The following is a 16,620-nucleotide window of genomic DNA, read 5'->3' on the forward strand; positions in this document are numbered from 1 at the left end:
CTGATTAGTTTCTGAATTCATCTGTACAGCAGTCTGAGCTCTATTTTTCTAATACACTGCTCCAAATCTACTACATGTGTATAACATCTATGTGTATAACATCGCTCACTCTCCACCTCGCCATACCGTGCACATCTCCAGCCCCTTTACCTTCTGTATCAGCCCACTATTCGTAGTATGTAAGCTCGTTGGAGCAGGACCCTCACCCCTATTGTTTCCATCAATTGATTACTATGTAACCGTGGTTCTGTAATGTTTGTACTTTTGTCTTTCTGTATCTCCCCTGTCTATGTAAGCGCTGCGGAATATGTTGGCGCTATACAAATAAAGTTTATTATTATTTATTATTACTACATTGCAAGCAGACAGAATGCTAGCATGTAATTCTGTCAGTCACCACTAGAGGGAGCTTACTGAATATTGTGCCATTAGTGAACTCAATGTGTGCAGTGAGCGCCCTCTAGTGGTTGGTCCAGGCTGCCTGGATTTTATAATTTATCTCTATGCCTATGTAGGGGATTTGAAGCTTTGTATCACAAAAGTATGGCAGTATTAGAATTACAAGTAAGTTTGCAAAAAGTGTAAGTTACATACTAGGCGGTTCAAAATCGTCTGGAGGAGCCAAATGACTACGGTCATCAGTAGTGTCCATGGTGCTCGGGACAGCTTCTTCTGTGCTTTCCACTGCAGCACTACCTCCATCCTCCACAGCGGGTGCTCTCCTCACAATCTGGGCTCCTGGTTCATCACTGCTGCTGGGACACTCCTCTGTGAGCTCCACCACATCTTCAGCCTCCTCTCCTTCTTCTCCACCACCACCAGCTTTTGGTGAGGTGAGGACTATCCCATCCACTCCCGTAGTATGCTGCTCATCACTGATGGTCTGATCACTGGTGGTCTGATCACTGGTGGCTTCAGGTAACAGGTGGCGCTCGTCTGTGTGAGGGGCTGAGTTATTAGCTGTGGAGGTGTCCAGTGTGTCTCCCTCTTGTACATGTACAGGCGTCATGTTCTCCTGTTCTACATTCTCTTGTGGCTCATCATGTACAGGGTCAGCTGTGGGAATACAGAGAGTATATGAGCCATGTGGACCCCAAGTCTTAGCGTGTCATTATCCTGCTCCCAAGAGTCAGTGTGTCATCATCTTGTGGCCAAGTGTCAGGGCATCATTCCCTCGTATACCAAGTGTTATTTCCTGTTGTACCCAAAAGTGTTGGTGTGTTATGTTCCTTTTCCCCAAATTTCAGTATTGTATTGTCCTGTACCTCAACTATCAGTGTATCATTGTCCTGTACCCCAAGTATCCGCGTGTGATTGTTCTGTACCCCAAGTATCAGTGTGTGATTGTTCTGTACCCCAAGTATCAGTGTATCATTGTCCTGTACCCCAAGTATCCGCGTGTGATTGTTCTGTACCTCAAGTATCAGTGCATCATTTTCTTGCACCCCAAGTGTCAGCGTGTCATTGTCGTGTACCCCACGTATCCGTGTGTGATCGTTCTGTACCCCAAGTGTCAGTGTGTCATTGTCCTGTACCCCAAGTGTCAGTGTGTCATTGTCCTGTACCCCAAGTGTCAGTGTGTCATTGTCCTGTACCCCAAGTGTCAGTGCCTCATTGTCCTGTACCCCAAGTATCAGTGTGTCATTGTCCTGTACCCCAAGTGTCAGTGCCTCATTGTCCTGTACCCCAAGTATCAGTGCATCATTGTCCTGCACCCCAAGTGTCAGTGTATCATTGTTCTGTACCCCAAGTATCAGTGTGTCATTGTCCTGTACCTCAAGTATCAGTGCATCATTGTCCTGTACCCCTAGTATCAGTGTGTCATTGTCCTGTACCCCTAGTATCAGTGTGTCATTGTCCTGTACCCCAAGTGTGAGCGTATGATTGTTCTGTACCCCAAGTGTCAGCGTGTCATTATCCTGTACCCCAAGTATGAGCGTGTGATTGTTCTGTACCCCAAGTGTCAGCGTGTCATTATCCTGTACCCCAAGTATCAGTGTGTCATTATCCTGTACCTCAACTATCGGTGTATCATTGTTCTGTACCCCAAGTATCAGTGTGTCATTGTCCTGTACCCCAAGTGTCAGTGCGTCATTGTCCTGTACCTCAACTATCGGTGTATCATTGTTCTGTACCCCAAGTATCAGTGTGTCATTGTCCTGTACCCCAAGTGTCAGTGCGTCATTGTCCTGTACCTCAACTATCGGTGTATCATTGTCCTGTACCCCAAGTGTCAGTGTCATTGTCCTGTACCTCAAGTATCAGTGCATCATTGTCCTGTACCCCAAGTGTCAGTGTGTCATTGTCCTGTACCCCTAGTATCAGTGTATCATTGTCCTGTACCCCAAGTATCAGTGTGTCATTGTCCTGTACCCCTAGTATCAGTGTGTCATTGTCCTGTACCCCAAGTGTCAGCCTATGATTGCTCTGTACCCCAAGTGTCAGCGTATCATTGTCCTGTACCCCTAGTATCAGTGTGTCAATGTCTTGTACCCCAAGTATCAGTGAGTCATTGTTCTGTACCCCAAGTATCAGTGCATCATTGTCCTGTACCCCAAGTGTCAGTGTCTTTGTCCTGTACCCCAAGTATCAGTGCATCATTGTCCTGTACCCCTAGTATCAGTGTGTCATTGTCCTGTACCCCAAGTATCAGTGTGTCATTGTCCTGTACCCCTAGTACCAGTGTGTCATTGTCCTGTACCCCAAGTGTCAGTGTGTCATTATCCTGTACCCCAAGTATCAGCGTGTGATTGTTCTGTACCCCTAGTATCAGTGTGTCATTGTCCTGTACCCCAAGTGTCAGCCTATGATTGCTCTGTACCCCAAGTGTCAGCGTATCATTGTCCTTTACCCCTAGTATCAGTATGTCAATGTCTTGTACCCCAAGTATCAGTGAGTCATTGTTCTGTACCCCAAGTATCAGTGCATCATTGTCCTGTACCCCAAGTGTCAGTGTCATTGTCCTGTACCCCAAGTGTCAGTGTCATTGTCCTGTACCCCAAGTATCAGTGTGTCATTGTCCTGTACCCCAAGTGTCAGTGTGTCATTGTCCTGTACCCCAAGTGTCAGTGTGTCATTGTCCTGTAGCCCAAGTGTCAGTGTGTCATTGTCCTGTACCCCAAGTGTCAGTGCCTCATTGTCCTGTACCCCAAGTATCAGTGCATCATTGTCCTGTACCTCTAGTATCAGTGTGTCAATGTCCTGTACCCCAAGTATCAGTGCATCATTGTCCTGCACCCCAAGTGTCAGTGTATCATTGTTCTGTACCCCAAGTATCAGTGTGTCATTGTCCTGTACCTCAAGTATCAGTGCATCATTGTCCTGTACCCCTAGTATCAGTGTGTCATTGTCCTGTACCCCTAGTATCAGTGTGTCATTGTCCTGTACCCCAAGTGTGAGCGTATGATTGTTCTGTACCCCAAGTGTCAGCGTGTCATTATCCTGTACCCCAAGTATGAGCGTGTGATTGTTCTGTACCCCAAGTGTCAGCGTGTCATTATCCTGTACCCCAAGTATCAGTGTGTCATTATCCTGTACCTCAACTATCGGTGTATCATTGTTCTGTACCCCAAGTATCAGTGTGTCATTGTCCTGTACCCCAAGTGTCAGTGCGTCATTGTCCTGTACCTCAACTATCGGTGTATCATTGTTCTGTACCCCAAGTATCAGTGTGTCATTGTCCTGTACCCCAAGTGTCAGTGCGTCATTGTCCTGTACCTCAACTATCGGTGTATCATTGTCCTGTACCCCAAGTGTCAGTGTCATTGTCCTGTACCTCAAGTATCAGTGCATCATTGTCCTGTACCCCAAGTGTCAGTGTGTCATTGTCCTGTACCCCTAGTATCAGTGTATCATTGTCCTGTACCCCAAGTATCAGTGTGTCATTGTCCTGTACCCCTAGTATCAGTGTGTCATTGTCCTGTACCCCAAGTGTCAGCCTATGATTGCACTGTACCCCAAGTGTCAGCGTATCATTGTCCTGTACCCCTAGTATCAGTGTGTCAATGTCTTGTACCCCAAGTATCAGTGAGTCATTGTTCTGTACCCCAAGTATCAGTGCATCATTGTCCTGTACCCCAAGTGTCAGTGTCTTTGTCCTGTACCCCAAGTATCAGTGCATCATTGTCCTGTACCCCTAGTATCAGTGTGTCATTGTCCTGTACCCCAAGTATCAGTGTGTCATTGTCCTGTACCCCTAGTACCAGTGTGTCATTGTCCTGTACCCCAAGTGTCAGTGTGTCATTATCCTGTACCCCAAGTATCAGCGTGTGATTGTTCTGTACCCCTAGTATCAGTGTGTCATTGTCCTGTACCCCAAGTGTCAGCCTATGATTGCTCTGTACCCCAAGTGTCAGCGTATCATTGTCCTTTACCCCTAGTATCAGTATGTCAATGTCTTGTACCCCAAGTATCAGTGAGTCATTGTTCTGTACCCCAAGTATCAGTGCATCATTGTCCTGTACCCCAAGTGTCAGTGTCATTGTCCTGTACCCCAAGTGTCAGTGTCATTGTCCTGTACCCCAAGTATCAGTGTGTCATTGTCCTGTACCCCTAGTACCAGTGTGTCATTGTCCTGTACCCCAAGTGTCAGTGTGTCATTATCCTGTACCCCAAGTATCAGCGTGTGATTGTTCTGTACCCCAAGTGTCAGTGTGTCATTGTCCTGTACCCCTAGTACCAGTGTGTCATTGTCCTGTACCCCAAGTGTCAGTGTGTCATTATCCTGTACCCCAAGTATCAGCGTGTGATTGTTCTGTACCCCAAGTGTCAGTGTGTCATTGTCCTGTACCTCAACTATCGGTGTATCATTGTTCTGTACCCTTAGTATCAGTGTGTCATTGTCCTGTACCCCAAGTGTCAGCCTATGATTGCTCTGTACCCCAAGTGTCAGCGTATCATTGTCCTTTACCCCTAGTATCAGTATGTCAATGTCTTGTACCCCAAGTATCAGTGAGTCATTGTTCTGTACCCCAAGTATCAGTGCATCATTGTCCTGTACCCCAAGTGTCAGTGTCATTGTCCTGTACCCCAAGTGTCAGTGTCATTGTCCTGTACCCCAAGTATCAGTGTGTCATTGTCCTGTACCCCTAGTACCAGTGTGTCATTGTCCTGTACCCCAAGTGTCAGTGTGTCATTATCCTGTACCCCAAGTATCAGCGTGTGATTGTTCTGTACCCCAAGTGTCAGTGTGTCATTGTCCTGTACCTCAACTATCGGTGTATCATTGTTCTGTACCCCAAGTATCAGTGTGTCATTGTGCTGTACCCCAAGTCTCAGTGCGTCATTGTCCTGTACCCCAAGTGTCAGTGCGTCATTGTCCTGTACCTCAACTATCGGTGTATCATTGTCCTGTACCCCAAGTGTTAGTGCATCATTGTCCTGTACCCCTAGTATCAGTGCATCATTGTCCTGTACCCCTAGTATCAGTGTATCATTGTCCTGTACCCCAAGTATCAGTGCATCATTGTCCTGTACCCCTAGTATCAGTGTGTCATTGTCCTGTACCCCTAGTATCAGTGTGTCAATGTTTTGTACCCCAAGTATCAGTGATTCATTGTATGTACCCCAAGTGTCAGTGCATCATTGTCCTGTACCCCAAGTGTCAGTGTGTCATTGTCCTGTACCCCTAGTATCAGTGTGTCATTGTCCTGTACCCCTAGTATCAGTGTGTCATTGTCCTGTACCCCTAGTATCAGTGTGTCAATGTTTTGTACCCCAAGTATCAGTGAGTCATTGTTCTGTACCCCAAGTGTCAGTGCATCATTGTCCTGTACCCCAAGTGTCAGTGTGTCATTGTCCTGTACCCCTAGTATCAGTGTCATTATCCTGTACCCCTAGTATCAGTGTGTCATTGTCCTGTACCCCAAGTATCAGTGTGTCATTGTCCTGTACCCCTAGTATCAGTGCATCATTGTCCTGTACCCCAAGTGTCAGTGTGTCAGGGTCAGATACTCCAATCGTGGGGGAGTCACTGCTGTGTATTTAGTGAAGGAAGAGTCGGACTGATAGAATAAGTTTCTTTACATCACTCCATTATTCCTCGGTTACCCATTTCACCAATACCAGTATGCTGGGAATTACTATATAAGCGATTCTATATTCTCCGGTGTAATAACACAGAGATGAGAGCAGAAAGAAATACTGATGAAGGCAGCCATCGTGAAGCCCTCCTGAAGGTATCTGCCGCCCCCTCCTAAGCTGGCGGATGTTGCTGTATCTCCAGCCTGCACAGTTGATCTTAGTTCAGTAATCGCACTCGTACCCCGCTCCTCCGCTGTTGGTCCTGCGCTCTCGTTGTCTACGGCTGGGGCAGTCGGCTCCCTCCCTCCATGACCCGCATGTTCTTCAGAAGTGTCCATATCTGCAAATATTGTACATATAAAGGTGATGATGATGATGATGATGATGATGATGATGATGATGATGAAGAAATGTAGTCGGCAGGATTTCCTCAGGGAGGCGCAGGTTATGACACCCGGAGCGCTCTCCTGTTTGTATCGTCTGCTGGGACCTCCGGTTTTGAGGATTGGAGTAGACACAGCGAGCCGGCGTTTGACAATATTCCTAGTATCTTTCTTATGAGACGTTTTGGAATGTTTTTTATATTACCGCATGTTTATTTCTCACAGATGATACTAAGTGAACCCAAAGATCAAGAGCGACCGAACCAATTAGGTAGTCTAATGGGTCAGAAGAACCAATCATATTTAGTCCCACTGACATTCTAATAATCGTCAAAGGGGTTGACCAGTTGTAAACTATTGGCGGCCTATTCTTAGGATAGGTCATCAACAGCAGATAGGCGGGGGTCTATCGCCCGGGACCCCTGAGATCAGTAGGTCATCTAACCGGTGTGCTTGTGTACTGAGCTAATTTCTGCAGGAAGCAGACAGCTCCGTTCTTACTGCAGTGGCCAGGCTAGGTATTGCAGGCAAAGTTCCCATTTATTTCAATAAAAACTTGGCCTGCAAAACCAAGCCTGGCCACTGCAGTAAGAACGGAGCTGTCTGCTTCCTGCAGAAATCACCTCAGTGCATCAAACGTAGCACAATCCCAGCAAACAGCTGATTAGTGGGGGTCCCAAATGACAGACCCCTGCCAGTCTACAACTGGGGGCCTACGCTGAGCCAGCAATAGTTTACAACTGTTCAACTCTTTTAATGATAATTGCTGTCTAAGTACGCTTCAGGGTCCGGACGCACGTAGTGGCGCTGTGCTGTGAAGAACATCGAGTTAATATGCACTTTTACCACAAATCAGAGGGGTCTTCAAATGATTGTTAACCCCTTCTCTCCAGGGCACGTACCTGTACGCCCTATGTACGCAGGGTTAATATGGCGCACATGTGGAAGCTAAACACGCCCCATCCACGGCCGGTGTCAGCTGTCTTTGCCAACTGATACACTGTCAGAACAGCAAAGATGGAGTTCACCCTTTAAATGGCGCTGTCAATTCTGAAAGTGGCATTTAAATGTCCCGATCGAAAATCACGGGTACTGCCTCCCCCTCCCCCACCAATAAGATCACGGGGTGGTGGCTGGGAGTCATGGCGGCCAGGAAACTTCTGAAAGACCCCAGGGCTGCCATGTATTTCGTCCTGTAAGGGGCCCTTCACACTTTCGATAAAATCAAGCAATGCGAGAGTGAAAACGCAGAATTATGAAACCAACGATTTTCAATGACTTCATTCCCATTTGTGACGTTGCGATAAAAAATATTGCAGCCTGCCGTATCTTTCTGCGTTTTGCGACTTTTTCTTTTTAATCGCCCATATTTCACTATGGAGCCTCCTTTTTATCGCAGCGCGATGCACAAAATTGCGATTTCCGAGCGATGTGATGCGTTTTTAACCTTAAAAAATTCCTATTGACTTTTGCGCTAAAAAAGAAAAAAAATGCACAATTTTAAGGCGGGCGGCAGAGACACGAGGTTATTATCAGGAAAAAGCATTGCTAACGATCAAAAATCGCAAAGACGATGACGCGATTTTTTTGCAGCAGCAAAATCGCAATCGCCAGTGTGGAGGCGCCCTAAGCCGTGCGTGCAGCTCGACTTAAATGATTGCCTGCAGGAATACCATATACTGCAAAACAATGGCGAGTTCAAGGCCCCCTGTGGGAAGCCAAGAGAAGGAAAAGTGAAAAGAGGTTTTTATTAGTTTAACGTATTTATAGTAAGGACAAAAAAAAACATATTTGGCCCGGCTGCGTCCGTAAGTCTGATCTATCAAAATAACGCAGGATTTATCCCGCACGGTGATCTTAGTCAGAAAAAAAAAGCACAAAGCCAGAAATGTACGTTATTAGGTCAATCGTGTCTGCAGGAAAAAATGTAAGAAAGCTGACCAGGCGGTCGTATTTACTCAAAAGGTGTACAATTAGAAACCACCGAAAAAAGCCCTCACCGCGCAAAAATAAACAGTTATGGCGGTCAGACGTTGGAGGCAGAAAATATATTTTTTCCTTGTAAAGTATTACAACAAGGCGTTTATCAGGAGCCTCTTTTCTCTTTACCTGTCCCCTCTGCTTCCCCCGTGTCCGCCATCTTTGTTGCCACGGTTGCTAGGATACTAGGTACCCGGCGTCTCAGTATCACCCTAGCTACCGCGTGATTGAAGACCGTGCAGCTCACCAAACCACGCCCCCGGCTTCCTGGTATTAGACGGTTGAGTAATCAGTGGGCGGTTCTTTTAGTAAATTAGCGCCAGGGCTGCACTTACAGGTACGGCCACTAGATGCTGCTGTGGAAATACCGCGCTGCTGGAATGCCTGCGTACGTAAAACAAGAAACTACATTTCCCGATATCCTTAGCGAGTGCCCTACGGTTCCCAGTATTCCCTGCGAGCGCCTGCGCAGTACAGCGGTGTCCTGGTTGCCTTATATAACACGTGAGTATTAGAGGTGTGGGGGTGTATTCTGTATATACTGTTATATGGGACGTGGGGGGAGGGGGATATCGGAGCCGCTGGTCGCATCGGAGGTAATATGGCTGACCATCTGGATTTCGTCTTGACTATATGGTCATGCAGCCTTCTAATGATACAGATATTAGTACTTCCTAGACGCATGCAGCGCTCCTCCAGTGTATAAAACCTCATCGATGTATTATGAAAAGTTCTGCAACTTTTATATCTTAGTTCCTCATTGATTTCAAGATCTCTGCTTGCTTTCATCGAATTGGAATGTTCTTTATAGTTAGAGGCTGAATACTTCTCAGAGCTGCGGGTTTGTTACAATTGTGTCCAGTCTAGACATTCTCCTTCTACACTGATACATTGTAACAAACCCTCAGCTAGAGACATTAATGGAACTTCTGTAATTAGTTACATGCATGAAATGTGGCAGATAGCGGTAAGGACTCGCTCACATCTGCGCTCTCCGGGTTTCCAGTCTGCTGTTCCGTGAGAGGAGCGGCAAGACAGAAAAAACTTCTGTTTAGGCCCCCTGCACACGAGCGGAAATTCCACGACTGGATTTCCCGCGGAATTTCCGCTGCTGGAAGCCTTTATGGGTTTTCTTAACAAACGCAATCCTATGCAGACGGCCGCGATTTGGCCGCGCGAAATATCACGCAGCAAACAAACCGCGGCGCGCTCTATTTCTGTGCGGGGCTTGCAGAGCCCTGCACAGAAATGTCACTTACCCGGCTCCGGTCTGCGCATGCGCCGGCTGCCTGGCAAGCCAGCACATCAAACAGCCGGAGCCGGCGGGTGCGGGTGAGTACGCGCTTGTCCCTGTAGGCGCTCGGGTCAGGTCCCGTGGTGAGAATTCTCGCCGCCGGATCCGACCCGCCTGTCTGCAGGCGGCCTTACTTCCATCCAGTTCAGTGGGATTCTCTCCGCTTCCTTTCTGCTCCGGCTGCTGATTCTATTTTGTCTCTTTCAGCTTCAGAGATTACTTGGAAATTTCCATTTTCTTGTATGGGGCGGCTCCTCAGTGACCGTGGCTCAGTGGTTAGCACTGTTGCCTTGCGGTGTTTGAGTCCCAGGTTCAAATCTTGGCAATGGCAGCATCAACTTTGAAAAACTCCATACAGACATCACCCTCGGGCAGAATTGAACCTACAACTCCAGAACTGCAGGGCGGCAGCAGTAAGGACTGAGCCACCAGCTTGTTCTCTCTTCTCTGGAGGAGAACACAAAGGGAACGTACAAACTCCGTGCAGATGTTGTCTTTGGTCAAAATTGCACCTAAAACCTCAGCGCCCATTTATACGGGACGAATGTCAGGCAGATGATGCCCGGCACTCGTCCTCACATACACTCGCTACCGTACTGCTACACAGGAGCTAGTAGCGTTGACTCTTACAGAGCAGCCAGCAGGGAGGCATGACAGCTGTAGAAGATTTCTCTCCCCGCTCTCCCCGCCCCTCTCCATTGACATAACACAGCGACCGTTCAGTACTGAACAGCTGCTATTTACACTGAACGATGAGCGATCAGCGTTCAGGATTTTATGCAGCATAAACGATGGACAATAAGCTGATCGCTCAGTGTAAATAGCAGCTGTTCAGTACTGAACGGCTGCTATGTTATGTCAATGGAGAGGGTCGGGGAGAGCGAGGAGTGAAATCTCCTCCAGCCTCCCTGCTGAGAGCCAGCGATACTCGCTCTTGTGCAGCAGCACAGGAGTGAGTACATGTGGAGACGAGTGTCAGGCATCATCTGCTTGACAGTCGTCCCTTGTAAGTGGGGCTTTAGTCACCATGCTCTTATGTCTCCTCCAGAGTAGATGGTGAAGGAAAAGGAGGTGAATAAGATCTTCCTCCCCTTCTTCTGTTGATGGCTCAGTGTTCGGCACTATTACCTTATAACATCGGGGTTGTAGGTTCACATCTGACTCTGGACAACAACTGCATGGAGGTTGTATGTTCTCATTGTAATTCATCTTCTTGTCCTCTGGAGTAGCAAAAAAAAAAAAAAAACACCTGGTGGCTCAGTGGTTAGCACTGTTGCCTTACAACACAGGAATTGTAGGTTCAAATCTGACCAGGGGTGACATCTATATGGAACTTTTCAAAGTTGGGAATGGAAATAAACTGATAGAAATGGTCTTTTTTCACAGATTTATCTGCTACATTTGTTAAAGAATGGTAACTATAATTTCTGTTTGGTTCATTTTTAATGTGGCTTCACTATCGGTTTCATTTAACCCCTTGAGTGGCGGGTTTCCTACCACCCTGTCAGACCCACCAGGGCAGGTTTTTTAAAATGATCTAATCATTGAATTTCAACTAATTTTGAAGTTGCGTCTCAAGAGCCATAACTTTTTCATTTTTCCATTGACATGGCCATATGAGGGCTTGTTTTTTGCGGGACAAGTTGTGATTTTTTAAAGAGGGGGGGAGGAAAAAAAGAAATGGGGGGGAAAAAAGAAAAAAAGGGGCCATGTCATTAAGGGGTTAAATAATGTATTAACTTCCTTCTCTGGGTCATTACGACGTATGGATACCAGATGTGTGATTTGTATTTTTGATTTTTTACAAAGTAAAGGGAGACAAGTGTTTTTTATTATTTTTTTATAATTTTTTTACTTTTTTTTTTGTCCCTTTAGGGGACTTCCACAGGGACCCATCAGGACCCCTGATCACATTCTGGGGGTCCGATGGTGACAGCCCTTTACATGCTGCAGTGACAGCCCTTTACATGCTGCAGTCACATAGACTGCAGCATGTAAAGGGTTAACACAGCAGAGATCGGAGGTTTTCTCTGATTTCTGCTGTAAGAGCTAGCACCTAGCTGTCCTCTGACAGCCAAGCACCAAGCTCTCCCTGCCACAGAGACCATCGGCTTATGGTCTCTATGGCAACCTGTAAACAAAGCAGGAGATTGCCGGCATATCGGCAATATCTTCTGCTGGTTTTTCAAAGCCCTTGCTTTGTTCTCTGTGGGTCTGTGCAGGCAGAGCACACTGTCACAGCTTGTGGCATTGTGCTCTGCAGCTCCCATAGTGATACATAGCCCGGAAATCCTCCGGGCTATGTCGCTATGAGCAGTGGAGCCCGTCCCGGAAAATTTCCGGGCGTGCCACTCAAGGGGTTAAAAGATAAATAGATCTTTTATAAATGGAAAGCAAAACGCTGATGTGAACGATCCCCAAAAGTTATTTCTACAGTAGTGGAAAATCCGTATCCAATTCCCTTCCAGAAATAGTGTCAAAATTTGAACAGATTTTGTGCGCCTCTTCATTTGAAAGGGTGAATTGGGTGAAATCTGCAGTGGATCTGCATCAAAACCATGTGAACTTTTTTTTTTTTTCTTTTAAAGGGATTTTCCTTGATAAGATTTTTTTTTTTTTAAACACGTACAAATAATTAGTAGAGGCCTTTTTCATCGCAGGTCTCCACAGCTCCAGCGCCATCTCCCCACTAGGTCTGCTTACAGGCTGCTGCCAACTGCTGATTGGCTAGAGCAGCCCATGGAGAGGCAGCGCTGGAGCTGCGGGGAACCGGGACGGGTGAGTGTAACCTGTTTATTATGAGGAGCTAAAAGAAAATCTAGTAACAATTTGTCTGTTTTTATTCGGAAGCAGAAATTGTATTGCGGTTAGTAGAAAAATGTGGGTGATATGAGGGCGCCGCTGTACAGGGAGCCCATGCTGCCTCCAGCCGTGACATTGTAGAGTCATGCTGAAGGTCACAAGGATTAAGTCAGACGGTACAAGACATCTGTAGAGGAACAGGAGAGGTGAGAAGTAGCCTGAGATCAGATGGCAGCCACGAGGCTTTGGGGCATGGTGCCAGCAGTAGAGACGGGCACAGGTTAGGTGCAACCACGAGGCTTTGGGGCATGGTGCCAGCAGTAGAGACGGGCACAGGTTAGGTGCAGCCACGAGGCTTTGGGGCATGGTGCCAGCAGTAGAGACGGGCACAGGTTAGGTGCAGCCACGTCCTCATTGATATTTAGGATTAACATGCAGCAGCCTGTATATAGCAAACAGTATATGGTCCCCCCCCCCCCCCCTTCCCCGGATTGGCGCACGACGCAACTTCCTGTGTTTACAGGAGAGGAGAAACACGACGGAACAGAGAAGCTGCTTTTAGATCATATGAACATCACTAATCTCTCTCCTCTCCTGATACACTGGCCAGCCGAGGATTGTTAGACTGCATACAATTGTAACAAACCCTCAGCAAAAGTTTTCTGTGCCAACTTCAGAATTCTTGTTCCAATCGCCTTTTAGGGCATACTTGATAGGTGATAGAGGTTAATCTTGGGGTACACCTTTAAGCTTTTATATAAACTACAGAACCCCTTTAAACCCAGTGGGAGCCTTGTAGTTCCGGCCCCAATCCGCCATTGAATTACATTGCAACATGGCTGTCTCCTGTTCCACTGAGTGCCGTCTGTGTCCTGATATCGGTGTAGTTCCCTCTTCACACCACTAGGGTCGCTCTGCTATGGCTGCCTTGTATTACATGTATTAAAGTTTATATTGCAGTGCTCTGCAGTTGAGGGTCTTTTTGACCATGTGCCGTTTTCCCTCTAAGTCCTCCACAAAAAGTCCCATCATGTCCGGTCTTTCTGCTGCAAGCTGTGAGTCGACCCCTGTGAGCTCTGAGACCCCAGAGAAGAAGCCCCTGAAGCCGTGCTGTGCCTGTCCAGAGACCAAGAAAGTGCGGGATGCCTGGTGAGTGAGCGGAATAAGTTGGCCACAATACACCGACAAGATCCAGCCCCCCCATGTACACTAGGGATAGTGATGGCGCCTCAGTAGGCAATGGTGTAAATATATGATCAGTGGAGGTCCATGGCGTCTGGGATTGTCGCATGTGCAGTAGGAATGGGTGAATCTGCCCACAACAGGGGTAGATGTGCTGATCTCGGATGTCGTGACACATGCAAGAGACTTTAACCACCGCTGTGATGACGTGGAGAACATCTTCACCTCTCTTGCCGAGAGAAGGGCGGTGTTGGGGGAGTTATGAAGGTTCCTGAGACTGTCTGGCCCCTATGGCATGAGAAAATCAGTCTTCACTTGCAGTTGTTTGGCTCATTGAGGACAACAAAGTCCTTTTGAAATACACGTTCCATCTGCGTTTAAATCGTATAGACTGACTACAGAGGGAAAAGGCTTGTACCAAGATATAAAGTTATCCACAGGATAGGGGTACTAAAGGTCCCCGCATGAATGGAGCAGGGACGTACATGCGTGCAGCTGCTCCATTCATTACAGCGACAGTGCCGGAACTTGCCAAATATGAGCACTCAGCAATCTATGGCACTGCAGTGACTGGAGCAGCGGCACGCACCCTCCACCCTCCGATCCACTCAAGCAGGGACCTTCGGAATCAGTGTGGCCCCAGCGGTCACATCCTGTGGATACAGAATAACGTCATATCGTTTAGTTTTACGTCAGCGCTGTCAGTCATTCTGCCGTTCCGTGCCCTGTTAACAATTGGCGCAACACAGCAGACAGACAGCCCCTGCATCGCCACCCCTCATATGTTCAAGTCACCCGGCTGCTTTCTGATGCTACCACTGGAATAATATTCATGGCTGATCCGTCTTTCCCCAGCATCATTGAGAAGGGAGAAGAGCACTGCCAGGATCTGATCGAGGCCCACAAGGATTGTATGAGAGCCCTCGGCTTCAGAGTGTGACCACAGCGGGCAGGTCTGGGCGTTCGGTAAGACGTCTGCACTATGGCTTCATTCATACGGAGGGGGGGGGAAACACTTGGGATTTGCAGCAGCAGGAGTAGCTGTGGGAATATGCAGCATTCACAGTACAGTATAGTGGGTGGGATGTTCTCCTCTTTCTGCTGTAGCCATTTTTCCCCCTCCGTTTTTTTTTTTCTGGCGACATCGCTACATGAGGGCTTGTTTCTTGCAGGACGAGTTGTATTTTTCAATGGGACCATTTAACGTAGCATAAAATGTATTGGAAAACTTAAAAATTTTGGGAGAAGTTGGAAGAAAAAAACCCCCACAATTGCAACTTTTTGGGGGGTTGTTTTCATAGCATATACAATGCCGTTAAAATAAAAAAATATTAAAGGGTTTTTAAAGAGAAATCCTTTCCCCAAGTCATTGCATAGAAAAAAAGTTTCCATAAAAGTGCAGTTTAAGATATCTCAGTATTAGGCTTTATTCACAAAAGCGTAAATCGGCTGCAGTTTTCATGGCGGCCGATATACGCTACCATCTAATACATCACATCAGAGGGTCGTATTCCCGCGGCATAAAGGCACCCGGCTAGCCAATATAGCGCCGGGCACTTTTACGTCAGCCAGGAAAGATATAGTTCTGGAACTATCTTCCTGGCCGGAATGCATCGGCGGCTGCATAGACTCCCATGGGACTGGTAAACTTCCTCCCCTTCTCTGCTCCTCTTGCCGGCTGTTTGCAAGTTGCTAAGCTCCCGCCCCCTCCCATTGCTGGCTACCGGCAAAGGGCGGAGAGGGGGTGGGAGCTTAGCACACTACCTCCCGCCTCCTCCCTTTGCTGAGAGCCGGTGAGGGGGAGGCAGCTTAGCTGAGATATGTCTCCTCCCTCCCGCCCAATGGCATTGCAGGCCCAGGCCGCCTGAACGGGGGCACGAACATTAACTTTGCGCCCTCATTCACCTGTTTTTCATCACCGGTGGGCGAACGTAAAACTGCTGATGCCCGTGTGACGAAGTCCTTAATCATGCACACTAAATGCCAGCAGAAAAAAATAATGCAATGCTAGAATTGTTTTTTTTTGGCTATACCGTCTCCAAGAAAAAAATTGAATAGAAAGTGATCAATAAGTTGTATGTCCCGAAATAGCTGTCAGCTAGTGGATACCCACCATGTAAGGAGCGGGCTCTGCTCCTGGCACCTGTATATGAGCATGATGGGAAGGGCTATTACACATGCAGACTACTCGTCCCCCCCCACTAGGGGCAGCGCTCACATAACATACCCCTCCATTACAGCGTGCCTTGTTCTTTCAGGGTGTGTGTGCTGCTGGGAGAAGTTAACTTATTTCTTGATGTGAGAATATTGCTGGAGACCCGGAAGGGGAAGATGAGTGGAGATTTCAGCTACATGTATATCAGACCTTCCTGCAAATCTAATAAAGTTTATTTTTAAATTATAATAAAAGTTCAGGAAATCTCCGTTGTCTGTTTCCTGGCGTCTCATAGCAGCAGATTCAGAGTTGTTCTCTCGCAGTCCAGATTCTCTGTTCTCTCCCCGCCCCTACATCACGGCTGACTTATCACCACACTGGAACAAGTTTTCTAACTTGCCGCAAGGCGTTGTACAATCCTACGATGTTGAAACCGCTACGCTGACATCCATGCCCAACGGATCATGCGATAATGGAAAGCTCCTGCTCAATCGGTCCAGTTACTGCAGCTGAGCAACATGCTGTGGGTTTTAATTCCTATCTCTTTGTAAGATCTCTGCTTGTCATCAGTAAATGAACATTCTTGGGGTTTAAGGTGGGCTAGGTCTGCATTAAGAGCACAAATTATGCCCGCCTGGATCACTAGTAAACAATACTGTGTTGTAAACAGTCGGGACGTCAGCCTGCTGTATTGTAGCCGGAGAGAAATTAGTGCAACTTGCTAAGTGTTGTATAGACTGATACACTGTAACAAAGCCTCAGCTGTAGGGGTGAGAAGGCCTGGAAAAAGTATAGATTATTTT

General features: G+C 47.2%; 2 protein-coding genes across 7 annotated transcripts in view; one reads left to right on the forward strand and one right to left on the reverse strand.

Moving 5' to 3' along the window:
• CFAP44 (cilia and flagella associated protein 44) overlaps nt 1-8,550 on the reverse strand; it is a 55,647-nt gene extending 47,097 nt beyond the window's left edge. For 2 of the 4 annotated variants that reach the window (XM_066599313.1, XM_066599312.1), the window contains exons 1-3: nt 8,514-8,548; nt 6,263-6,361; nt 595-1,056 (exon numbers count right to left, since the gene is read on the reverse strand). In XM_066599313.1, the coding sequence (XP_066455410.1) occupies nt 595-1,056; nt 6,263-6,361; nt 8,514-8,544 (592 nt within the window). In that variant the 5' untranslated portion in view covers nt 8,545-8,548. Of the gene's footprint in view, nt 1-594; nt 1,057-6,262; nt 6,362-8,513 lie in introns of all 4 variants that reach the window. The other 2 variants (XM_066599314.1, XM_066599315.1) reach the window with 2 other exon arrangements.
• A 261-nt stretch (nt 8,551-8,811) lies between these two features.
• COX17 (cytochrome c oxidase copper chaperone COX17) lies at nt 8,812-16,085 on the forward strand. Of its 3 annotated transcripts, none has more exons than XM_066599320.1 (4): nt 8,812-8,888; nt 13,490-13,629; nt 14,518-14,628; nt 15,921-16,085. In XM_066599320.1, exons 2-3 carry the CDS (start codon nt 13,511-13,513, stop codon nt 14,600-14,602), a joined length of 204 nt encoding a protein of 67 aa, XP_066455417.1. In that variant the 5' UTR covers nt 8,812-8,888; nt 13,490-13,510; the 3' UTR covers nt 14,603-14,628; nt 15,921-16,085. The 3 variants fall into 3 exon arrangements, with proteins under 3 accessions (XP_066455417.1, XP_066455416.1, XP_066455415.1); XM_066599319.1 differs by having other exon boundaries at nt 8,870-8,888; nt 13,441-13,629; XM_066599318.1 differs by lacking the exon at nt 8,812-8,888 and adding an exon at nt 8,932-8,980.
• Nucleotides 16,086-16,620: the final 535 nt, after the last annotated feature.

The sequence above is a fragment of the Eleutherodactylus coqui genome, chromosome 4 (genome assembly GCF_035609145.1).
Source record: "Eleutherodactylus coqui strain aEleCoq1 chromosome 4, aEleCoq1.hap1, whole genome shotgun sequence".
Lineage (NCBI taxonomy): Eukaryota > Metazoa > Chordata > Amphibia > Anura > Eleutherodactylidae > Eleutherodactylus > Eleutherodactylus coqui.